This window comes from Phyllostomus hastatus, unplaced genomic scaffold (assembly GCF_019186645.2).
Source record: "Phyllostomus hastatus isolate PE091 unplaced genomic scaffold, TTU_PhHast_1.1 phas_scaffold_182, whole genome shotgun sequence".
NCBI classification, from domain to species: domain Eukaryota; kingdom Metazoa; phylum Chordata; class Mammalia; order Chiroptera; family Phyllostomidae; genus Phyllostomus; species Phyllostomus hastatus.
Window position 1 is genome coordinate 9,012,822 of NW_025334013.1, and position 24,098 is coordinate 9,036,919.

The 24,098-nt window shown below is 63.5% G+C and overlaps 2 protein-coding genes across 3 annotated transcripts in view; both read left to right on the forward strand.

Moving 5' to 3' along the window:
* PLEKHM2 (pleckstrin homology and RUN domain containing M2) overlaps positions 1–18,338 on the forward strand; it is a 35,559-nt gene extending 17,221 nt beyond the window's left edge. The window contains exons 2-20 of the mRNA XM_045858946.1: positions 2,109–2,215; positions 2,607–2,716; positions 3,513–3,612; positions 4,164–4,251; positions 5,115–5,301; positions 6,581–6,640; positions 9,605–9,833; positions 11,054–11,887; positions 12,242–12,311; positions 12,466–12,556; positions 12,800–12,864; positions 13,235–13,323; positions 14,160–14,292; positions 14,481–14,671; positions 15,057–15,122; positions 15,962–16,121; positions 16,450–16,629; positions 16,718–16,834; positions 17,303–18,338. Of these exons, the coding sequence (XP_045714902.1) occupies positions 2,109–2,215; positions 2,607–2,716; positions 3,513–3,612; positions 4,164–4,251; positions 5,115–5,301; positions 6,581–6,640; positions 9,605–9,833; positions 11,054–11,887; positions 12,242–12,311; positions 12,466–12,556; positions 12,800–12,864; positions 13,235–13,323; positions 14,160–14,292; positions 14,481–14,671; positions 15,057–15,122; positions 15,962–16,121; positions 16,450–16,629; positions 16,718–16,834; positions 17,303–17,437 (3,012 nt within the window). The 3' untranslated portion in view covers positions 17,438–18,338. The remainder of the gene's footprint in view (positions 1–2,108; positions 2,216–2,606; positions 2,717–3,512; positions 3,613–4,163; positions 4,252–5,114; positions 5,302–6,580; positions 6,641–9,604; positions 9,834–11,053; positions 11,888–12,241; positions 12,312–12,465; positions 12,557–12,799; positions 12,865–13,234; positions 13,324–14,159; positions 14,293–14,480; positions 14,672–15,056; positions 15,123–15,961; positions 16,122–16,449; positions 16,630–16,717; positions 16,835–17,302) is intronic.
* A 1,484-nt stretch (positions 18,339–19,822) lies between these two features.
* Positions 19,823–23,902, forward strand: SLC25A34 (solute carrier family 25 member 34). Of its 2 annotated transcripts, XM_045859997.1 has the most exons (5): positions 19,832–20,438; positions 21,093–21,158; positions 21,249–21,401; positions 21,699–21,833; positions 22,450–23,902. In XM_045859997.1, exons 1-5 carry the CDS (start codon positions 20,019–20,021, stop codon positions 22,630–22,632), a joined length of 957 nt encoding a protein of 318 aa, XP_045715953.1. In that variant the 5' UTR covers positions 19,832–20,018; the 3' UTR covers positions 22,633–23,902. The 2 variants fall into 2 exon arrangements, with proteins under 2 accessions (XP_045715954.1, XP_045715953.1); XM_045859998.1 differs by lacking the exon at positions 21,699–21,833 and having other exon boundaries at positions 19,823–20,438.
* The last annotated feature ends 196 nt before the right edge of the window (positions 23,903–24,098 follow it).

The following is a 24,098-nucleotide window of genomic DNA, read 5'->3' on the forward strand; positions in this document are numbered from 1 at the left end:
ACACACACACGACCTGCTGACTGGGGACCAGAGAGGAGGATTTTTTTTTAAAGATTTTATTTATTCATTTTTATGAGAGAGGGAGAGAATTATCAGTGTGTGGCTGCCTCTCATGCATCCCACACTAGGGAACTGGCCCGCAACCCAGGCATGTGTCCTGACTGAGAATTGAACCAGTGACCCTTTGGCTTGCTGCCCATGCTCAATCCACTGAGCCACACCAGCCAGGGCAGGAGGTTTTTATATTTATACATATTTCCATGTTGTTTGCATTTTTATAATAAGCAAATACTGTTTTGGGAATACTTTTTTTTTTTACAGTATCTTGACCTAAGAAAGGAGTCTGAGTTCTGGCCAGGGCCCCCTCACTTGGTTAAAAGTCATAGTGAAGGGCTTAACTTCTGCTGCCTCTGGCCACTTTTTCCGTTTAAAAACAAATACATAAACATTTAAAACTTTTCCATGTGTTTCAAGGGTGATGGTGGATATGGCTACTTTTTTATAATGAAGAAAATGAATAAGCCTGTTTTGCCTTTTTTGAAAAAAAATTTATTTACTTTTAGAAGAGATACATGGATTGGTTGCTTCTCACATGCCTTCAGCTGGGGACCTGGTCCGCAACCCAGGCATGTTCCTTGACTTGGAATTGAACCAGCGACCTTTTGGTTTGCAGGCCAGTGCTCATTTCACTAAGTCACACCAGGCAGGACTCTCTTGCTTTTTTAGTAAGGAAGTTACACTAGATCTCCGAACACCCTTCTAGTTCCAACATGTAAGCCTCCCTGATCCCAGATTTCCTTGGATTTTGAAATTAAAACACACACACACACACACACACACACACACACACACACACACAACCTGGATGTGGGCTCTGTGGTTCTGGGTGGTGAGGTGCACAGGAAGACTTCCAGCCTTTTCTGAGAAGGAGTTGTTTGGCTTTCACTGTCCCACTGCTCCTCCTTTTGATCCTCGGGCTCCGTGTCGCCTGGCTCTCCGGAGGCAGGGCAGAGCCCCAAGGACTGAGGTCGGTCCCTGGCCAGCAGGGCCCCTGGGCTCACACTGGGCCGCCGAGAAGAGAGACTATTTTTGTTGTGGGGGCTGAATGGTTGGCCCGTCTCCAGGAGCGCGTGCTCGCTGGCGTGGCTGATGTGTCTTGCCTGCTGCTGCCGTCTCCACCGCTGCGGCAGAAAACACGAGAGCGCATTCGCCCAGCGCCAGGAGCTCAAACCCGAGATGCGCATACAGGAATGGCGCTCTTCCATCGTGTCCTTCCCCCTTCTGGCCACTGGAGGGCAGCAGCAGGGCAGAGTGTGGCTAACGTGGAAGTGCAGAGCCTCATGCTGGGTCTTGATGTGGCCGGGACCCCTGCCTTCTACCGAGCTGCGGAGAACTCGGCCCAAGAAGCCCGGCTTTCTCAGCCTTCACGGAGCCGGCAGGGCTGCCCTCGCCGCATCAGCTGGGCGGGGTCTGCTCAGAGCTGCAAGCCGTCTCGCCTGCCGTCCAGCTCGAGAACGGTGTCCTCCTTGGCGTAGGGCTTCCCACGACCCTGGCATGTACCCAGATCCATGTCCGTCCTTGTCAGGTCCCTCGGGCAGACCCCGTGTCCCACGTCAGCCTGTGGCAACGAGACCGTCGGAGCAGGTGCCCCAGCCCGTCAGCCCACAGTTCCTGCAGAGGAGCGGCTCGGAGTGGGGCCGCCGTGTTGCGTGACTCCAGGGCGGGGGCACTCACACCGGGCACGGGGGCTCATCTGTGTAGATGACATTCCGCGTGGGGCCTGGGGTCGTGGGGCTCGGTGGCCCCGGCTCAAAGGCTGGCGCCACCGGAGGGCTGCACGTGGACCAGGGCCACCGCACCGGGTGTCGTCGTCGTGCGGAGCGCTTCTGGAGGGCCCGCGGGGGCCTGGGCCGCGGGGAGGCAGCCGTGGCTCTCGGACCCTCCCGTGCAGGACGGACAGCCGTGCAGGCCGTGGGGCGGCCTCTGTCGGCCACCACCAATAATGCCCCGTGTGCCTGGTTTTCTCAGCCGCCTTCCCAATCCCGGGACCTCACAGCCCTCCCCGTACTGCGTTGCTAATTTGGGGTTGGTCTTCTCTCCCCCTTCAGCTGCAGAGCTACTTGGCTGCGTGTGAAGATGAGACCCCTGCCATCCGGAACCACGACAAGGTCCTGCAGCGTCTGTGTGAGCACTTGGACCACGCCCTGCTGTACGGGTGAGCCGAGGTCCTCCCCGGAGGGGACGGCGCAGCACACACAGCAGGGCGCCGCCGAGGCCACGCGTAGCCTCCGGAGCCATGTCCCTGGCCTCGGGCGCCTTTCGTTTCTCCTTTCCCTCGGCATAGAGAGCTTCCTCTCTCTCAGGCAGACCGCAGGCTATGGGTAGCTGTCGCGGTGAACCGTCTGCACAGGCATGAATGACTGGGGGGTGGGGGGGACTAGCAGGTGAAATGCTGGTGGGAAGCCATGCTGTCGCCCGTGGGTCCCGCTGGGAACCCAGTGCTTCCGGCCCTGAGCTCACTGCTGACGCGGCTGGCGGACCCGCTGACCGAGTCTTCCTAGGGGAGCCCTGGTGCGGTCACGGCAGCTCCTGTCCTCTTTCCGCAGCCTGCAAGACCTCTCCTCTGGCTACTGGGTGCTCGTGGTGCACTTCACCCGGAGAGAGGCCATCAGACAGATCGAGGTGCTGCAGCACGTGGCCACCAACCTGGGGCGCAGTAAGTGGTACCGGGCTGGTGCTGGGGGAGACCAGCTCCGCCCTCCCCGTGGGCAGCTCGGGGCTCAGGGGTGGCCGGCCTCCTGGTCAGCCCTGGAGGCTGACTCCCTCGTGATGTCCAGAGGCAGTGGGCGCTCAAGTGCGGGTGCCCTCCAGGAGGCCCCTCTTCCCCCTGCACGGGGCAGTTCGTTGGAGCATCGAGGATGGGGGGCGGCGGGGGTGAAGGAGGGGAGAGAACCAGACTCCGGCGAGTCCCAGACCAGCCCATGGCGGTCTCGCTTCCCTCCCTGAGTGAGGATGGGCGTTGGCCCGCAGGATCGCACAGAATCCTTGCATTTATCAACCCACCGGAAGTCTGCAACCTGCCCTCTTTGTCAGAGCTTCCCGGGCAGCCACAGGCCACGGGCTCACTGGGGAAATAAAGATTTCAGGGCATATGGCATTCTGATAAGAAGGCTTTTAGAGACCTGGTGGGTGTGGCTCAGGGGACTGAGTGCCAGCCTGCAAACCGAAAGGTCACCGATTCAATTCCCAGTCAGGGCACGTGCCTGGGTTGCAGGCCTGGCCCCCAGCTGGGGGCATGTGAGAGGCAGCTGATCGATGTATCTCCCATCAGTATCGCTCTCCCTCTCTTTCTCCTTCCCTTCCTCTAAAAATAAATAAAATCTTAAAAAAAAACATAAGAAGAAGAGTGCGTGGTCCCCTCAGTTACTCGTTCTTTCCTCTCTGCCTTTGCTTGGCAAAAAAGCCAGCACCTGACAGACCTTCCTCCCAGTGACCCCTGCCCTTGTTTGCAGGCCGGGCCTGGCTGTACTTGGCCCTCAACGAGAACTCCCTGGAGAGCTACCTGCGGCTGTTCCAGGAGAACCTGGGCCTGCTGCATAAGTACTACGTCAAGTGAGTGCCTGCTCAGTCTCCCGCGGCCCCAGTGTTGCCCTTGAGCAGAGCCCCAGAGACTCTTGTCCCATGCAGACACCACGGTGTGCCACATTAGCCGGCCTTGCCTGCTGAGGGCACGCCAGTGACGGCCACAGGGTCGTTAGGGCCTTGCCCGGGACAGCTTTTGCCAGGAGTTCTGGTGCTGCAGCCGGGCTCGTGTTCAGCAGTTTGGGGCTCTCGGCCTCTGCCCAGTCCTCTCCCCAGGCCACAGACCCCACTAGAGGGTGCGCCTGTTGCTGGGGTTGCTGTGGGATCAGGGTGTTTGTAGCAGCTGCTGCGAGCCAGACGGCCCTGTGCGGCATCTGAGGACCCTGGCGCTCGAGTGCAGTGTGGCCCCAAGCCCAGGGGGAGAAGGCTGCAAAGGGGTGGGCGAAGGCTGCCTCGGGCTGGGTGCCCTCGGGGAGTAGGGGTGTCACCTGTCACATTTGAGCACGGCCCGCGTGTTGGCGAGGTGGGGCCACGCTGGCAGCCAGACCCAGAACCCCGTTGTCCCTCCTTGCGCCTCACAGGAACGCCCTGGTCTGCAGCCACGACCACCTGGCTCTCTTCCTGACCTTGGTGTCCGGGCTGGAGTTCATTCGATTCGACCTGGACCTGGTGAGACGCCGCGGCTCTCGCCGCCCGCAGGGCAGAGGAGTGGGCAAGGGTGGGCGCGGGGTTTCGTGGTCAGGTGCCTCCCAGGGAGCCCGCAAGGCATTTGTGCAGGCGAGAGCAGGGTCCGTTGTTCGGACGGTGGGAGTGGGTGGAAGGGGGCGATTCTCTCGTGGCTTCGGGCCAGGTTTCCTGGGTCGGCTGACCCCCTCCTGTCTCTGCCCCAACTCGGGGAGGAGCCGCGCCGCCCGGCGCATTTTGGCACTGTCGTGCTCTCCTCAAGGGCTAGGACAGGGGTGCTGGAGAGGAACATGGCACATCCATCCCTGTGCCTCCTGGGGGCCTGGCATTGTCACCAGCCCCGCATCCCCCTGCGTCCCTCCTCACGCCGTGCCTTGCTGTCACGCGCTGGAGAAGTCCGGTGCTGGCCCAGAACCAGCCGGAAGGGCCCAAGGCGCCTCTCGGACTCGGGCTCATCGAGAGGGTGCAGCCACCCCGTCCTGATCACATCCCCTTCCCGGCCCCTTCCCCATCAGCACAGACTGGAAGGAACCGAGCCCCTGAACAGAGGCAGAAATTAGGGAGATGAGCTGCCGTCCTGGCGAGAGGCCAGGGAGGGTGTAGGAGGCACAGTGGTCCCGTCGCCCCTGTCGGCCTCAAGTCCAGCTCCCAGAGCCACAGCCGGTCACCTTACTCTCCGTAGCAGCTTGTTTCTGAATTCAGTACCTCAAAGAGAAACCCCCGCGGGGAGGGCGTGGCCGCAGGGCCTCGGCTCCCGACCCCGGGCTCGGCCGCCCACAGAAGCCCTTGTGTCCGGCCCGCCCAAGGCCTCCCGCCACCCACACCGGCCTTTTCCCCTCCCCGCTCAGGACGCCCCCTACTTGGACTTGGCCCCCTACATGCCTGACTACTACAAGCCTCAGTACCTGCTGGACTTTGAGGACCGCCTCCCCAGCTCGGTCCACGGCTCGGACAGCCTGTCCCTCAACTCCTTCAACTCCGTCACCTCCACCAACCTGGAGTGGGACGACAGCGCGATCGCCCCGTCGAGTGAGGGTGAGTGGCCCCGGGGCCGCCCGCCCTGGGCTGGGGGGCGTCTTCCCTGGCTGGGTTTGGCCCGGCGGTTGGAATCGAAGTTAAACAGGGTCGGCCGTGTCCCAGGTCTTCGTCTTCTCCCAGTCCCCTTGGTGACCAAAACACTGATTCTGGAGACAAAAAGCCAAACGATCTTAAGAAAGTTAGACCCTTTTCCAGAAGGTGCTGCCACATGCCCGGGGTCGGTTCTCCGAGTGAGGAGGGGTTCGAAGAGTGACCTGGAAACTTCCTGTCACTGCAGGGGGGAGCGTCACCCGCCCCAAGGGGGGGGCGTCCCACCCTGGATTCTAGGCAGGAGGAGGCCCAGGAACCTCTGGAAAGAGAAGAAAGCCAGATGGTTGCTAAGTTTAGGGGGAAACCTGCCACCGTTTCTCATGAGTCCCTTTGGATTCTGGGTCCCTCCTGCACTTGCTGGTGTGTCTGCGACAATCGTACCCGTTGCATCAGAAACTAAAAAACAATGTCACCACATCCGGACGTCATTTTGTTGTCTTGATTCAAAAACTTACCGGAACGGCCTGGTCCCATTCAAAACTTGGGCCTCCGTGTTTACTTATAAAACCGGCAGTTTCCCACCTTCATCCCACGTGGGAAATCAGACGTCTTCATCACTGCACCCCACCTCCCCTCCGCGGCAGGGGAGCCGAGCCCACGGCCAGCCCTGGGGCTCCCTGGGATTGCATCAGCATCCACACGACCTTTTTCTTTATTTCTAATTGTGCCATGGGCCACGTTCCAGGGACAGGGCGGTTACTTTCAGCCTTGCTGTTAGCAAGACGTGCGTTGCTCCCTGTGCAAGAGGAAGAAAGCGCTCAGCCCCACCCCCTCCGCCGCCCCCTGTGCCCCGCCCCCCCCAGCCCGGGTTAGGCTCCCGGGCTGCCTCAGAGAAGTCAGGGGGAGGGGCCGGAGGGAGCAGCCCCCACCTCTCAGCTGCTGGGTGTAGAGGCAAGGAAGGTGCCGGTGGGGGAGAAGGTCGGGTGCAGGTGGGCCCACGTTCCTCTCTGACCCCCCCACCCTGGGGCGTCTTCCTAGCTGGTCAGAGGCCCCTGAGCCGGTGCCCGCGCTGAGGCGGCTGGGTCCCGATAAGTTCCTCTGAGGTTGGCTGGTTGGTGGACAAAATGTAGAACGTGTAATTTTTTTCCTCTCGTTTTCTCCCACGCCTCCCGCCCTGCTGCCCCCACCCTCCCCGTCCTCCTCCCACTGCCTGTTTCTAACCTCAGTTTTGTCCCCGTTTCTGTAGATTATGATTTTGGAGATGTGTTTCCAGCAGTGCCGTCTGTACCCAGCACAGACTGGGAAGGTGGGACAGAGTCTGCCGTTTCCCTCTTGCCCTGTTTTTGCAAAAGCTTGCTGCATGATTCAAATCCAGCTCGTTGTTCATAATAACGTCAATGATCATAATACAGCCTGGTGTGGTGTTCTCATGGATGGAATTCTGCAGTAGAACTTGACCTCTAGCCCTAGGCAAATTTCTTCTCGCAGGGCAGGACTCCTGCCGCTGGGCAGTGTCCTCGTGGAGGTGCTAAGTGACTATAGGTCAGGGACACACAGATCACCCTTCCTGATTCCGATGCCGGTCCACGCGCTGGGTGCGTGCCGGACACTGCCGGTGTGTGGGGCGCTGGCGGCCCGACCCGGCAAGGGGAGACCTTTGAGGGGAAACTGACGCCTTTGAACCCGTGGGTTATCAATTCTGTAGGTCCGATGCGCTTCTGTGTCAGAAGGATCACGAAACAAAGGCAGAAGTTCATTCCCGATGGCTTCCCCTCGCATAGTTTTGCTTGAGATTGAGATCTGAATGCAGTGGAGGTCTATAATAAGAGAAATTGCGGGTGTACGCATGAAACTTCCTACAGGGAGATTCCAGGTTTTAAGGCAGATTAAAATAAACTTGGTGTCCACTAGGTGGCAGTAGGGCGCAGGCATTTTCCTGCCCTGGACTCGACTTCTGGGCTTGTGAAAATTTGTGAAGCTATTTTCTACACTCCTGTGATTAGTCAGAGCACAAGGCACGTCTCTGGGAAGGTTAATGCTTCCTCCTCAAATCTAAGGCCATAACCAGACCCCTGTATGAAAGACCCTCTTGCCCTGTGGGCCATTTCCGCCCAGGGTGGCGTGGGGAGCCGGCCTCTGGAGGAGGAGGAGCAGGTGCTCCCTGCCGCCCGGGAGCTGGCCCCTCATTAGCAGAGCCGTGGCCTCTGAGTAATGGATGGCAGGGGGTCTTTTTCCGAGTAACGTGCCTATGAAATCCCTTAAGTTCCAGGGAAATGAGATGGCACTGGGTAGAAATAAATCAGGTCATCCGGCCAGGAGAGGGCGTCAGGGAGTCCCGCGTCTTTGTTAGGGTTAGCCTGAAACCCAGAATTCCATCACGACATCATTGTCCTCTCCGCCTCTCTTCCTGCAGCGGGCACGCCGGGCACTGACATTCCCCCTCTGGTTCTAACAACTAACCCCTCCCGGCCCAGCTACTCACTGCCTGCTGCAGTCGCTTGACAAGCAGGGCCTGACCTCCCCACCAAACCCCGCGGAGTCCCTGTGGCCTGAGAACTAACCGCACAGCCACACTGCTTGCGGGGCTGGGTGCCAGCACTGGTGTCCTGCTTGTGAGCGCCTGGAGCCCCCGGAAGGTCCGGAGCCCGCTCTGGCTGCTCACCTGAGGGGGCTTGGTCTTCTCCTTAGACCAGAGGAAAGCAGGACGTGGGGGCAGCTCCAAACCCTGGGCCCCAGGGTGGGGGTTGGGGCAGGTGTTCCGTGGTCCTTAGCTCACTTCTAGGACTGGTGGGTACCCCAGCCTTGACACCACCACGTCCAGCGGTCTGCTCGCTCACCTCTGGGATCCACCTCCCGTGGCAACAGCACATCTCCAGGGGCTGGACCAAGAACGCATGGGCTTTGCAGGGACCTCCTCTGAGACCGAAGGGCGAGATTTTCTGCATCTGAGGACCAAGGCTCTGTGGTCCCAGGACCTCAGAAGGAAGTCTCATCTATCGCTAGTGTTTTCCTGGCAGAGCTGGCGATTGCTTCAGCCCCCTCCTTTGTCCTCGTATTAAAAGACAATGTACTTTTTAAAAAGTACGGATGATGTGCTGTTTCAGCAGACAGCTGCCAGTGGTTTCCAACACCCACTAGGAAGCCGACGGCAGGCGGGCCCTTCCAGATGGGGCTGAGGGTGGGAGGCATGCCTGCCATGTGTCCTGGGCAGGTAATGGCCAGCCAGGTGTGGATGAGGTGGCTAATGGAGCGTGAACAGCTGGAGTTCCTGGCCATTAACCTTCACCCAGACCGTTCCAGACCAGCCAGGCCTCAATTCTCCGTGGGGGCAGCTCCCATCTGCCACCGGATGAATGTCCCGTGTGCTTTTCCTGTTGGTGCTCCTTCCTCTCCACACCTTGTTGCAGTGGCCTGGGGTGGATGGGTGCGGTGACCCAGCTCTTCTCTGGAGGGGTGCATCGCCCCCCACCCTGCTTCCCCTGAGGGTGGTCCCTGGTGAGCGTGGACCAGTATGCAAGCTGAGGGTTGAATGAAATGGAGTTCTCAGCAACCCCCGTCAAGGGCACCTGGACCTCCCCCCTCACCCATCCCGGAGTGTGCTGGTGGGTTGTCAGGGAGAGAAGCAGCCGCCCAAAGGCCCACGAGGCACCTGTTGGGGGGCGGCCACCCCGCACACTCTCTCGTCCCCTTCGCATCTCGTTCTCTCTCCTGCGCTCTGGCCCCTCCTCTGTGCCCTGCCCCATGCGCCTCACCCCCGGGGCTCCCCATCCTGTCCTCTCAGCCTCTGCCCTCCACTCCGCACCCCTCATTTTCTCTGAGCTCTGGTCTCTCTCCTGCTCCTTTTCATCTGCCTCTGTGGGGGCCCTTCAGAGGACTGCGGGTGCCTCCGCCCTGCTGGTGCCTTAGGGTGCTGAAGGGGCGGCGGGTGCCCCTCTAACGCCCCCTGGTGGAGGGCTCCGAAGCCGACCTGCGAGGCGTGCGGCCCATCTCCTCTGCAGGCCTCAAGGTCCCCGTCCTCGAGGGGCTCCAGCCTGGAGCTCTTATCCCAGATTTGGCCAAACCGCTGTAGCTCTCAGGGGCTGCTGATGCTCTTAAAGCACAAATCCCATGTCCCGTCGGGTTGGGGCTTCCACTCCAGAGACAGGGTCGCCCCAGTCTGGTTTCCCTGGGAGGAGCTCTCCTGCCTCCCTCGTGAGGTAAGGCATTCTCTGGGGGCCTGGGGTCCCCAGTCGGCGTCTGACGGGCTGCCACCTGCTTCCTGTGCTCCCAGATGGAGACCTCACCGACACTGTCAGCGGCCCCCACTCCACTGCCTCGGACCTGACCAGCAGCAAAGCTTCCGCCAGGAGTCCCACCCAGCGCCACAACCCCTTCAACGAGGACCAGGCGGAGCCCATCTCCTCCTCGGACACCACCCCCGTGCACACCACCTTCCAGGAGAAGGTGGAGTCCCGCAGCCCCGAACCGCCGGATGCCTGCGCGGAGCTCGAGGTCATCAGGTCTGCGGGGGCGGGGCCGGGCTGGGCTGGGGGGAGACGGGTGGGCTTCCTGGTGCCCGTTCTGTCCACCGCTAGCATCACGTTTTGTCCGCGCAGGCAGCTGGGCACCTCCCTAGCGACCGAGTTCCCTCTCCCCCTTGGTAGTGCTTTGCGTGGGCGGAGTAGCGGGGCCGGGGGGTTAGGGGTGAGGCCGCAGCTGTGCTGGCTCTGGGGCGTCTGCCCGGTCCATCCAGGACTGTAAGCACCTGCAAAGCACCTCCAAACGGGACTTCTTTCCACGGGAGTTCTTGGATGTTGGTGCACAATTTCTGAGATTCGTACTAATTCTATTTTTTTTAAAGATCTTATTTATTTATTTTTAGACAGAGGGGAAGGGAGGAAGAGAGGGAGAGGAACATCAATGTGTGGTTGCCTCTCATGCTCCCTACACTGGGGACCTGGCCTGCAACCCAGGCATGTGCCCTGACTGGGAATCGAACTAGCGACCCTCTGCTTCTCAGTCTGGCGCTTAATCCGCTGAGCCACACCAGCCAGGGCTGGGCTAATTCTAGTTCAGCGTGGCTCGTTCAAGGAAAAGTGCCTCTGTCATAGCAACAGGAACACGGAAGGGAAGGAGGAGGTGGGGGACAAGCTGGGACCCTCTTGGCCCAGACTGCCTGAGCTCCCTACCTCCCTGGCTCCTGCCCTTGAAACTCTCAAACACCCCAGGGCCTTGCTGGCCCGAGGCAGGGGAGCTGCTCCCCCGCCACCAGAGCCAGGGGTCCCTCTCCCACAAGCTGGTTTGAGTCCCGGGCAGCTTGAGGCACTCAGACCTGGGGTCACTTAGCCAGGCCCGCTGCTGCAGCCAACTCGGGACCAAAGAGTTTGAGGCCAGGAGACTTTGTGTGCACTTCCGGTTGAACTGTCCACGATGGTACCGAGTGGGCAGTGAGGTCAGCTCGGAGATCCGTTGCCCGCGTCCTCAGGGAAGGGCTGATAGAAGCGCCATCAGCCTGACCGACCACGGCCTGCTGTGCCCCTTTGGGCTGGCCGCTGCCTCTGCCAGCCACAGGGGGGCGCCCTCAGGCCCCGCACCCAGCACCCTGGCCCGGGACCACTGACGCTCTGGCCGTGCCCTCGAAGGTCACAGACGCAGGGTCAGCTCTTCGGACCCTGCCTGTCTGGTTTCCCTCAGCACTGTGGAGCTCGGGTGTTCATTTCTCCCCCTGATTCTGCCCTAGAGTCACCAAGAAAAAGAAGACCGGCAAGAAGAAGAAGGCCAGATCAGACGAGGAAACAAGTCCGCTTCACCCGGCCTCTGCCCCGCACGCCGCCGGGGCCGGGACGGGGGAGGGCGACGGCTGTGTCCGCAGCCCGGGCCGTGGGCGGGGCTCACCAGAGCCCCCCTGCACTTCCCTCCAGGAGAAGGGGGAGGCGCCTGGCAGTGAGGCGGAGGGCGGCGAGCGCACGGAGCCTGGCCAGCTGGGCCTGCTGATCCCCGAGATGAAGGACACCTCCATGGAGCGCCTGGGGCGGCCCCTGAGCAAGGTCATCGACCAGCTCAACGGGCAGCTGGACCCTCGCACCTGGGGCTCCCACGCCGAGCCCCCAGACCAGTCCTTTCGGACCGGCTCTCCGGGGGCCGCCCCGGAGAGGCCACCATTTTGTGACTTTGGTGAGGGGCTTGCGGCCCCCATGGACTTCTACCGCTTTACCGTCGAGAGTCCAAGCGCTGCTGCACCAGGTGGCGGCCACCATGACCCTGCAGGGCCTGGCCAACCGCCGCATGTTCCTGGTGGCGCTGAGGCTGCTGGCCAAGAAGAAGAGGGAGGAGGAGGAGCGGGAGAGGCGCCTCGGCCGCTAGGGGGCGCCCTGGGGGAGGCTCCGGAGCCAGAGACCCAGGAGCCAGAGACACAGCTGCCCCTGGTCGGGGAGGGGCCGGAGCCTGGGTCCCAGGAGGCTCTTTGCCCCGTCAAGCGAGAGCAGCCCAGCCCGTGCCCGAGCAGCGCTGAGGACTCTGGGGTGGATGAGGGGCAGGGCAGCCCTTCCGAGGTGTCCCACTCGGCGGAGTTCAGGTGAGCAAGGCTGCCCCTGTCGCTTGCCTGAGAGACGCTCCCGGTCCTCGGAGCAGGGCGCACCGGGTGTCTGTCCTCCACATACACTAAGCGGAACTCCCGGGAGACCACACCTGGGCTGGGGGGGCGGGGGGGTGGGGGGGTGCGATTCTCCCCTCCCTCATTTTGGCTCCTGGCTGGGGGCACAGCCACGACAGCTGCGCTGCTTCTGGGGGCCCGTGTCACCTCTCGGTGCCGGTGTCGCCCCTCTTGCGTGCCTGTGTCGTCCCTCTTGTGTGCGTGTCTCCTCTCTGTCTCCCTGTCCCGCTGCTGCCCCCGCCTGACACCTTGCCCCCACGTGCGTCCCCCCCACAGAGTAGACAACAACCACTTACTCTTGCTGATGATTCATGTGTTCCGAGAAAACGAAGAGCAGCTCTTCAAAGTAAGTCCCAGGGACTCAGGAGCGGACAGGAGCCAGCACAGCGCGGGCGAGGCGGGGTGGGCCGCCCGCTCAGAAGGGGACGCACACAGCCCGGGGCAGGCGGGGCGGGGGGCGGGGCCGAGGTGCCTGACCCGCCTTGGCCTTGGCCCCCCAGATGATCCGCATGAGCACGGGGCACATGGAGGGCACCCTGCAGCTGCTGTACGTGCTGCTCACGGACTGCTACGTGTACCTGCTCCGGAAAGGTGCTTCCCGTCCCCGAGCCCCCCACGCCCCGAGAGTCCCCGCTGCCTCTCGAGTGGGGATGCAAGTGCGCCCCACGGCCGTGTTGCCGCCATCCCGGGGGCTCCTCTCCATGAGCACCCTCCGTCCTTTCAGATCTCCGGGCCCAGGATCTGGTGGGGACGGGGGCCAGGTCCTAGGAAATGGTTCCGGGGGCGGGAAACGAGGCCACCGCGGGAAATAAGCGCTGGGGTCTCCTCTCTCAGGCGCCACGGAAAAGCCGTACCTGGTGGAAGAGGCCGTCTCCTACAATGAACTGGACTACGTGTCGGTGAGTCCGGGCTCCCCAGCGGGTGTCCGCGGCGGGGCGGGGCTCCTTGGGCCCCGCCCACAGGCTGCAAAGCACACCCGCCCCTGCCCCCGCCCTCGGGGGTGGGGCCCACTCCCCACCGCAGAGCAGCTTCTGCGCACCCGCCGGGGGTGAGCGCCAAGCTCGGGGACACCTCTGCCTTTCCCTCTGCCGTGTCTGTGAGCGCCCCTCCCTGACTCGGGCCAGGGTCCCAGGCCTCTGGAGCTTTACCGCGTGGCAACCCCAGGGTGTGCTTCCTCCCTCCCCGGCTGGCCCTCGGTCTGGCCACGGCCGCCACCTCTGCCAGGCAGAGGCCAAGCCCCGTGTGCATGCGCGGTGTGGTTTCTGGCAGGTGGGCCTGGACCAGCAGACGGTGCGGCTGGTGTGCACCAACCGCAGGAAGCAGTTTCTGCTGGACACGGCCGACGTGGCCCTGGCCGAGTGAGTGACTCCCCCTGCCTGCCACTGAACTGGAGAGCCAGCACCTGCCTCTGGTTTGGCCGTGCCCGGGCCCCCGCTGTCGGGGGAGGGTGGGAAGGGGCGGACGGAGAAGTGAGAGGCAGAGATGTGTCCCCTTTGGAACCTGCAATCTGGTCAGAGAGGCAGGGAAATGAACAGACACCCCGACCAGCTGACTCGTAGTCAACCCAGGTGGCCTGCAGGGAGGAGGGGGGCTGGCATGTGCTCCCCAGCAGGGAAGAGAGCAGTCCTCGCAGCAGGACCAGGGCGTGCCTGCACAGACTGACTTCCACTCGGAAACTGCGTTGTAACGAGACCGTATTGTCATTCAAGTCCGGCTGCCTTCCTCCCCAGTCCGCCCTCGCTGTCAAGACCCAGGGTCCCTTGGCCACTGGGAATGGTTGGGCCTTTTCTAAGTCACCATCGGATGACCACGGACTGCTGTCACATCGATGCCCTGAGCTGCCCTGAGCTCTGGTTGCAGGCAGGTCCCTCTCGCAGGTGGCTGTGACCCCGGCAGGCCCAGAGCCCTCAGCAGTGAGCCTGGTCCGTCTGTGGGGAGGCACCCAGACTTCTTTTTTTTTTTTTTTTAAGATTTTATTCATCCATTTTTAGAGAGGGAAAGGAGGGAGAAAGACAGAGAGAAAGAAACATCAATGTGCGGTTGCTGGGGGCCGTGGCCTGCAACCCAGGCATGTGCCCTGACTGGGAATCGAACCTGTGACACTTTGGTTTGCAGCCCACGCTCAATCCACTGAGCTACGCCAGCCCGGGCTTGGCACCCAGGCTTCTGACTGTGAACCCCGCTCCCCGCGTAGGTTCTTCTTGTCTTCTCTGAAGTCAGCCATGATCAAGGGCTGTCGGGAGCCGCCCTACCCCAGCATCCTGACAGACGCCACCATGGAGAAGCTGGCCCTGGCCAAGTTCGTGGCCCAGGAGTCGAAGTGTGAGGTGTGAACCTGGGGGTGGGGGTTGCTGTCCCCGAGACACCAGCCCCAGTGGTAGGGCCAAGAGGTATAGATGGAGGTCTTCTGCGTTTCTCTGCCACCCTCCCCTCCTGGGCTGTGTCCTCGCTCTCAGCGGCCACCTCTGGCGTCGGCCGGGACCTCACCGCTCCGTCCGCCGCCCCCCACCCACAGGCGACTGCCGTCACGGTGCGCTTCTACGGTCTCGTGCACTGGGAGGACCCCACGGACGAGTCCCCAGGCCCCGCCCCCTGCCACTGCTCACCCCCCGAGGGTGCCATCACCAAGGAAGGCGTGTTGCACTACAAGGCGGGCACCTCCTACCTGGGCAAGGAGCACTGGAAGACCTGCTTCGTGGTGCTTAGGTGGGAGCCCTCGCAGCCCTGGCCCCGGCCTGGCCCCGAGGGGTGGGCTGTCTGGTCCCCGGCAGCAAGATCTTTGCAGCAGGTCCCTGAAGAGCCAGACCCAAGGTTGGGGGGTGGGGCTCCCCCCTCCACAGAGCTCTGGGGAGACATACCCCAGGGTATTAGAACTCACCTGTAAAGCCAGCCCTCCCTGGGGCCCACAGAAGCCCACCCAGAACACTTCAGGCGAAGACCTTGCCTGGCCCCCGGCGTGCTGCAGGAACTGCGTTCCCCACCGTCCCTCTGGGGCTTGGGGCTCCGGCTTGCCAGGGGTCCCGGGGGTCTGGGCTCCGCCTGGCCCCCAGCCCTTGGGTCAGGCCTCACCCACCGCGTTGTCCCCCTGCAGCAACGGGATCCTCTACCAGTACCCCGACCGCACCGACGTCACCCCCCTGCTCTCGGTGAACATGGGGTGAGTGTCGCGGGCGATGTGGCTGAGAGGTGTTGGGGTCTGGCTTCTCTGCCCGCAGGTCAAGGCTCTGGCTGAGCCCGGGCCTGGGCGTCCTGTGCTCCCCAGTCTGAGCTGGCTTGCCCTCTTCTCAGCGCAGCCTGCCCCTCAGCCCCACCCCGTCCAGCAGCCCTGAACTGCGTACTGGGTGCTGCCCAGCTCTGAGGACTGAGGGACCCAAGGGTGGGGAGAGGGAAGGTCCTCTCAGGGAAGCAAGAGCTGCTTCTTTCCTGGAAGGGTCTGGTCTGATAGGGGAGGCAGCCCCCCAGTCTGATAGGGGAGGAAGCCCCCCAGTCTGATAGGGGAGGAAGCCCCCATAGGCTTATAGGGGAGGCAGCCCCTCAGTCTGATAGGGGAGGAAGCCCTCCAGTACGATAGGGGAGGGGGCCCCTTCCCTGGGGAGGCCCCGCCCTGATGGGGAGGACAGACACACACACACACACACACACACACACACACACACACGCGTGGGGCAAACACGGGCCCGCAGCGGGGACGTGGGAACACTCCCTGCCTGGAGGAGGCTGCAGTGGAGCTGAGAGCTGATTCACCCCTCACCTGGCCGCGTCTAGGTGTCAGTCAGGATCGCGGCGAGTCTGGACATGAAAGGTGTCACATGGAAAGGGGCAGGGTTGCCCCGGAGCTTAAAGCCCCTCCCCAGAGCTGGAGGGGTCTGACTACCGCGGGTGCCCTCCACCGGCCGGCAGCAGGGTGGGCCCTGTGTCCACGTGCCCGGAGCCAGCCCCCGGGACCCCCGCCCTGGGCCGCCCCTGCTCCGGTTTCACCCCCCTCCTCTGGCCCAGGGGGGAGCAGTGCGGTGGCTGTCGGAGGTCCAACACCACGGATCGGCCCCACGCCTTCCAGGTCATCCTCGCAGACCGGCCCTGCCTGGAGCTGAGCGCCGACAGCGAGGCTGAGATGGCCGACTGGATGCAGCACCTCTGCCAGGCCGTGTCCAAGGGGGTGAGCCGCTCCCACCACCCGCTCACCTGGCCTCCCGCCCCCGTCCCGGGCCCCTCCCCCAAACTCACACCGGTCGGTCGTGGAGCAACCTGTGAGGACCGAGACCGGGGAGGGCCCAGGAGCAGACCCTGGACCTTAGGGCCCCCTGTGACCTGGAACTCTCGCTGTCACCTCATTCCCAGCTGTAGTCCTGAGTGGGCGGAGCCTGCCTGCCTTCTGGAGGGAGGGGTGGAAGGGCTGGCCAGGCGCCTGGAGTCGGGAGGTCTGGTGCAGACCAGCACCGGAGCTCCAGCTTGCTTCTCCCGGTCCCTCCGCCAACGCCCTTCAGGTCATCCCCCAGGGGGTCTCCCCCAGTCCCTGCATCCCCTGCTGCCTGGTGATCACCGACGACCGCCTCTTCACGTGCCACGAGGACTGCCAGACCAGCTTCTTCCGCTCCCTGGGCACAGCCGAGCTGGCCGACATCAGCGCCGTCTGCACGGAGCCGGGCAGGGAGTACTGCGTCTTGGTGAGTGCGGTGGGTAGGTGGGTGGCGGTGGAGGCGGGTCCAGCGGAGGGAGCCCTGCGTCCGCTCACCGGAGCCCCGCCCTCCCCAGGAGTTCTCCCGGGACAGCCAGCAGCCCCTCCCACCCTGGGTCGTCTACTTGAGCTGCACTTCTGAACTGGACCGGTTCCTGTCTGCACTGAACTCTGGGTGGAGAACCATCTACCAGGTACCTGGCTGCCCAGGGCCCTGCAGGGCGGAGCTGTTCCCGAAGGAGGGGAGGCCTGTGCGGCACAGACGGGGGCGGGAGTTGGGGGCCTGGGGACAGCCCCACACCTGCAGCTCCAGGACAGACACGAACCTTTAGGATTTCCAAAGGGCAGCCCTGACTACTCCAGTGAGTCTGAGACTAAGCTGGAAGTGGAACCCAGGAAACACCATCCCCGACCGTCTTGGTTCCAGTGTAGAAGCACAGATCACGTGCTTTCGGTGGGGCAGGGGCGGAGAGCCACTCCGGGCAGGCAGGACACGTTCAGGTGCGGAGCCAGCCGAAGCGCAGGGCCTGCCGTGTGCCGGCCATCCCCCTGTCGTCCGCTGGAGCCCCTCCTTGAAGGGCAGGAGTTCAGCAGGTGGCCTGGCCACACCTGGTGCGGAGGGTCCCCCCGGCCCTCACAGGCTCCCCGCTCCCCCGACACAGGTGGACCTGCCCCACAAGGCCATCCAGGAAGCCTCCAGCAAGAAGTTCGAGGACGCCCTGAGCCTCATCCACAGCGCGTGGCAGCGCAGCGACAGCCTGTGCCGCGGCAGAGCCTCCCGGGACCCCTGGTGCTGAGGCGGGGCTGCCGGTGTCCTGGCCGGGAGGGCGGCACCGGGGGCACGGAGCAGCACGCACTGCGCTGCCGTCACTGCCGCCGTGTCAGCGTGCGGCTCGGGGCCCGGCTCCCACCCGGGGCTGCAGAACCAACGAGCGGAGCTTGAAGCAGGGTCTGTCCCCCCCAGGGGTCCCGAGTGGGCGCTCAGCGGCCCTGGGCATCCCGCCCAGCGGGCGGGCGCTGGGAAGGGCCGGGGGCAGCGGGTCTGAGCCCTATGGGCTCTGTGGGTGTACGGCCGCCTCCCTGGGGCCCTGGCCTCAGCCCAGGCCGTCTCTTCAGGACGGCGATGAGAGTAATACCAACTCTGGGGGGAGCAGAAAGACAAGAAGGGGCAGAGTCTCCTCTTCCTGTCCCGGGCCAGGGGCCGGCACCGAGGCTCAGGCCGCCCGGCCGTCCTTGTCTGATGTCGGACATCCGCCTGGCCGTGCAGGGAGGCCGGGACGCGGAGATGCTAGTGCATGCCTTCTCCCGGCTGGCTCCATCCCCCAGCGCGCTGCTGCTGCTGCTGCTGCTGCTGCTGCTGCTGCCTGCCGGGGCTGGGGCTGGGGCGGCCGCACTGGCCCTCCCTGGCTGCCGGGAGGCCCTGCATGCCCGTGGCCCCCGCCCCGCCTCCCCTGAGCCTGGCAGTGCCCGAGGACCCGGGAATCAGGCGTCTCCATTCGCCGGGAGCAGCAGGGAGGGAGAGGGCTTGGAGAGGAGCGGAGCCCACCGGCCTGGCGTCCGCGTCGGAGCCTCCCGACCGTCCCCTGCTTGGCTAGAGCCAGGCCCTTGTCAAGAGCTTTCTCAAGGGCCCCCTGGGGGAAGGAGTCAGGTGGTCTGGGTTTTGTTTTTTAAAAATAAAAAGATCTGTTATATTGCCAAGATTTGTCACTGGCCCTTTCTGACCAGGGTTGGAGGCGGGGGATCTGCAGCCCTTCCTCCCAGGCCCCTTGGCCCTTTATTCTCATCCCACAAATGTGCCATCAGCTGCCCCCGCCACGCGCGCGCGCACACACACACACACACACACGGGACCAGATCCCCGCGGCCCTGCCCGGAGCACTCGCCGTCTGGAGGAGCACAGGCCCGACCTTTGTCCCACCTCCTGTTAGCTGCGGCGGCAGGCGTGGAGCGCCTCCCGCCATGCAGCGGTCTCCCCCACCAGGGCAGGGCCCTCCCGGCTCTTGGGAGAGATGCCAGCCACTTCGGATGAACCCAGAACAGTTCAAGCTGTTCCCAAGGCTCCTTGCTGAGTTGCTGCCTTGGGGGCTGGCCAGAGAATGCCAAGCCTAATGATCGAGGGGTGGGGGCGTGTGCAGCACCTCGACCTTCAGGGCCTCTCACCTGGGGAGAGAGGGGTAAACTCGGGAAGAGCTGGGTGTGGAGGCTGCAGAGGCGGGTTCTGGGCAGGGCGGCTCTGCGCGTCCCGATGCACAGTGGCCCTGGCAGGAGAGAGCTGCTCTGGGGGCCGGAGCCCAGGTGGGCTGGGTGGTGCCACCAGCCCCTCGTCGGAGCAGCCTGGGCCCAGCAGCAGAGCCCAGGGGTGGAAGGTCCCTGCCCACCACACACGAGGGGCCATCTCCACGCCTGGGGCTCTCCTTCCGAGAGCCACCCCAGGAGGTGCCCCCACTGGCAGGAGGGTGGTGCCGATGGACAAGTCCTTGCCAGGTAAATGACCAGAGCCACTGGTCGCTCCTTGAGAAACAAGGAGCCTTATTTTTCCATCTCCTACCCGCCCAGGGGACGACACCCAGGCAGGGCAGAGGTGGCCCCCTTTTCTCGGGTGCTCTTCACACATCTCTGATCCTCCAAAGAAGCTCTGGAGTGGGTCCCGAGACCCCCAGTTCACAGGTGGAGAGACTGGAACTCAGAGAGGAAGTGATCTGCCCAGGTCACAGAGCACAGCCTAGGAGTCAAGATCAGCCCCCCACCTCTGCTCCTGCAGACAGCGGGAGCACACAATGGGGCAGCCAGATCAAAGACGGAGGGGGGTGGCCAGGAAAGGGGGCGTCACACAGGTAGTGGCAGAGGTGGGAGTGGGGTAGTTGCCCAGTTGCCTAGGCGTGCTGAGGCCAGGAGCCTATCGGGGCACTTGCCCAGTGCCCAGGGCTCTGAGCTACAGCATCACTGGCTGAGCCAAAGGTGGGGCAGGAGCACCAGCCCTTTGCCCCAGGGTCAGAGGGAGGGCAGGAGGATCAGAGTGGCAGGGGGAGGAGTCTTGGGTGACTGGCACCTTCTTTCTGCCCCTAATCTCTCCCTCTGGTCCTAGGTGACCTTTCCCCCAGATCCCAGGGTCTAGGCCCACCCCCACAGGGAGGTGTGGAGAACGAAGGCAGCTGGGATTGGCCAGACACGGCGGGGGTGTGTCCCAGGCCCCAGCAGCTCTGGCTGCTAAGCGGAGCAGGTGAATGCTAGGAAAGATCAGGAGCCGCCTGGGCAGCCGCAGGCCTGTCCCACCAGACCCCTGCCCTCCAGACATGTCCCCAGGGCGCCTTGATCCCTAGCTCTGTGGTCCTTCAGGGGTAAAGGCAGACTGAGCGCCACCACCCCAGGGCCGGCGCCATGCCCCTGACCCGGGCGCAGCCAGCAGCTGGCACGGAGGACATGGAAACAGTTGCCCCAGCCGTGGACCTAGTGCTGGGAGCCTCAGCCTGTTGCCTGGCCTGCATCTTCACCAACCCCCTGGAAGTGGTGAAGACGCGGCTGCAGCTGCAGGGGGAGCTGCAGGCCCCGGGCACCTACCACCGGCCCTACCGGGGCTTGGTGGCCTCAGTAGCAGCTGTGGCCAGAGCAGACGGACTGGGTGGCTTGCAGAAGGGGCTGGCCGCCAGCCTCCTCTACCAGGGCCTCATGAACAGCGTCCGCTTCTACTGCTACAGCCTGGCCTGCCAGGCTGGCCTCACCCAGCAGCCAGGTGGCACCGTGGTGGCAGGCGCTGTGGCTGGGGCACTGGGAGCCTTCGTGGGGAGTCCCGCTTACCTGGTGAGTGCCTCATCCCCATCTGCCTCCGTCCCGGGACCCAGCTCCCTCCCGGGCTCTGAAACTTCCCCGGGGTGGCCTCCGTGGGCAGGTGGGGTGGGGCAGGCTGGGTGGGGCTGCGCCCTGGAACACCCCTGTCCAGGCTGCAATCTGCTCCAGGGCAGCAGGACCTTGGCCCATCCTCGCTCCCCTGGGGTCCCTGCCCTGCAGGTCCTGAGCCAGGGTAGGCGGACAGGGTAGCAGGTGTGCTGGCTCAAACCCCAGTAGGCGCCTGTGTGGTTCCTGCAAGTCCAGACTAAAGCTTCTATGGAGCCAGGGCCCCAGTGCTAGGCTGGATGCAAAACCATTGTTACCTCCCTTAGTTCACAAAACAGCTTTTCAAAGGTAAGCAGACTGGTTAAGCAACTTGCCCCAGGGTCCACAAGGTGCAGGACGAGGCCATCTCTGGAGACTGCCCCCGACCCTGTTTCCCACGCCCCCTAAGCTGCAGGGTGGGCTCATAGAGTGGCAGGTGCTGAGTGTGCTGCTCCCAGGAACATCCCAGCCCAGGCCCGCAATGTGCCCCATGGTGCCAGGGAAGGGTGCCCTTCACACACAAGCTCAGCCCGGCTCCCCAAGGCTCCGGCCCTAAGCCCTCTGTCATCTCTGCTCTCACAGGTCAAAACGCAGCTGCAGGCCCAGACGGTGGCCGGGATGGCTGTGGGGCACCAGCACCACCACCAGGTGGGACTGCCACTCCCCAGAGCTCCCTGGGCTGGGTGGGCCCCTGGGCTGGCAGGGGCTGCTCAGTGACCCTGTGCCCTCTCCCCACAGAACGTCCTGGGCGCCTTGGAGACCATCTGGCAGCAGCAGGGCCTGGCAGGGCTGTGGCGGGGCGTGGGCGGGGCTGTGCCCCGAGTCATGGTTGGCTCGGCTGCCCAGCTGGCTACCTTCGCCTCTGCCAAGGCCTGGGTGCATGAGCGGCAGGTGAGGGGCTGGGGACACCTGTGCCCAGCCCAGCTGGGCCTTCACAGAGGGAATCCTAAGGGGTGGTCACAAACAGGGCCCCTTAAGACCCCTGGGCCCAGCCAGAGTGGGAGTCAGCAGTGAACCCCGAGCAAACCCTGATGCTGTAAAGGAACTTGGGGCAGGGGAGGTGTGGGGTGAGGAATAGTGTGGGGGGGGGCCTTGTCTGTTCCCCTTCTCCCAGCTCTTCTGCCCCCAGGTGGTGGGACGTGGGTGGAGGGCAGCTGCAGGGCTCAGTAGCCCGTCCCATCCCCACAGTGGCTCCCGGAGGACAGCTGGATGGTGGCCCTGGCCGGAGGCATGATCAGCAGTGTGGCCGTGGTGGCGGTCATGACTCCCTTTGACGTGGTCAGCACCCGGCTGTACAATCAGCCCGTGGATGGAGCTGGCAGGGTGAGCGGGGGACTGGGTGGCAGGGATGTGGGGTGCTGGAGAGCACCCTGCCCGACCTCCACACCACACACGGCCAGAGACGCACAGATGGTGGACGTACAGGCAGACGTGTTCATCCAGCTTCGGTGCCCAGCACCTGTGTCTTGGGCACGTGCTGAGCAGGCCCGCAGCTGGATTTTATTCCATTCTCACCACCACCTTCAACTTCCTGGCGAGGAGACTGAGGCTCAGAGACCTCAAGTGACTTGCCTGAAGTCACCCAGCTTGTCCGTGGAGGAGCCCGCTCTGGGATCCAGGCCCAGCCCAGGGGCCTCGCCAGTGCACACGGGTGGTACAGGCAGCAGTGCAGTGGTGCCCAGCACACAGGCGCCCTCCACAGGCTGAGTGAGGGACGACACCCTCCTGCGTGCACTACTCAAATTGAGTTCCTGGCTGTCTGAAGGAAGAGACCCTTTGGTAAACTTTGTGACATAAAGGGCGATCTGTCTGTAACTCACCGGCTTGGGGCGGGGCTGCCTTTTCCAATGTGCTGCAGAAGCCCTCACAGCTACACCCTACTGTGCCGGCCAGGGCCCCACAGCCCCTGCACTGACCCCCACCCTGTGTCTGTCCCCAGGGCCGGCTGTACAGTGGCCTGGCGGACTGCCTGGTGAAGATCTGGCGGCAGGAGGGCCCCCTGGCACTCTACAAGGGCCTGGGCCCCGCCTACCTGCGCCTGGGCCCCCACACCATCCTCAGCATGTTCTTGTGGGACGAGCTCCGGAAACTGGTCAGACCGGGCCGGCGCCAGGACACCTAAGCCACATCCCTCAGCCCCCCACCCCATCCTGACACCTTTCACCACCCACTCCAGCTGGGAATGGCCACCGTGGAGCCAGCCATAGGCCCAGGCCTGGCTGCAGGTCTGGGGAGAACGTGGGCGGCTGTAGTCAACCAGCCCCGTGACCCACCGCCCCGCTCCGAATCACCACCCACTCTGTCCTCCAGAAAGTTCTCTTCCCTTCCTCCTCTGTCTGGGGTTGCCTTGCCCCAGGGTCTTGCTCATCCTCACGCTAACCGCTGCGGAGCATCGCCGTGAGCTGGGTCACTTACCCGCACCTGCGCGCTTCATTCTGAAGCAGCAGCGTGAATACAATCTTCCTCTGCTGATGAGGAGGCCGAGGCACAGAGGCGCAGAGGGTGCCATGACTGGAGCTCAGCCCCGCCCAGACCAGGCCTGTGCCCTGGGCAAGGACCGGGCCCCTGGGGGCTGGCGCGTCTCTGAGGGGTCACTGCACACGTGAGGAGACCCCGGGTGCACCAAGGCATGCCACCATCTGTGGTGGCTGCCGTGACAAAGTGCCTCAGCCTAGGCAGCTGTGACGACAGAAGGGTGTCTTCTCGCCATTCTGGTAGCCGATGTCCGAGATGAAAGGGTCGACAGGGTTGGTTTCTTCCAAGACCTTTCTCCTCGGCTTGCAGGCGGCCAGCTTCTCTGTGTCCTTCCTTCTGTGCGTGTCTGCGCCCTCGTCCCCTCTCCTTATGAGGACACCAGGCCCACCTTGGCGACCTCATCATGTCCACTTAATCCCCTCTTGAAGGACCCAGGCTCCAACTAAGTCACATTCTGGAGTCCAGGGCCTTGGACTTCATTACATGAATGGAGGGACACAGTTCAGGCCATCGCACCAACGAAGGGCTTTTACAAAGGTCTTGCTAGGCGCCCAGCCCTGCCAACGTGCACACAGACCTCGTAACAACCCTGAAAGGGAGCCCCCACCGTGCCCGTTGTCCGGATGAGGAGACCGGGGCCGGGGCAGGGGAGCGACTTCCCCAAGGTGCGTCGCAGAGCCAAGCGTCCTCAACCAGGCCCTGTCCCCAAGCTGCAGCCACACTCCCCACGTGGGTGGGTCCCTTTGTGCTCACCCGCAGACGCCCAAGCCCCTGGAAGGGGCAGGACAGGTCCAGGTCGAGCAGCCTGATGCACCTTCCTGCCAACACCCGGTGTCTTGGACAAGCTGCCCCGCCCCCCCCGGGGAACGCCTACCAACACTCCAGACCAATAAAGTTTTCTATTTTGTTTACTGCTACGACTCCCTTGTGTGGGCAGCCTCAGTCTCCCCCACCCTGAGCCCCCGCCACCTTGGCACTCGACCTCAGTCTCCCCTCCCCGCCGTGAAAACCCCCTTGAGCTCCTCGGACTGGGAAAGGAGGGTCCAGAAGAACTGGGCAATCCAGCCCCACCCTGGAGGGCCCGGGGAGGCCCGCCCCCTAGTGGACACCGAG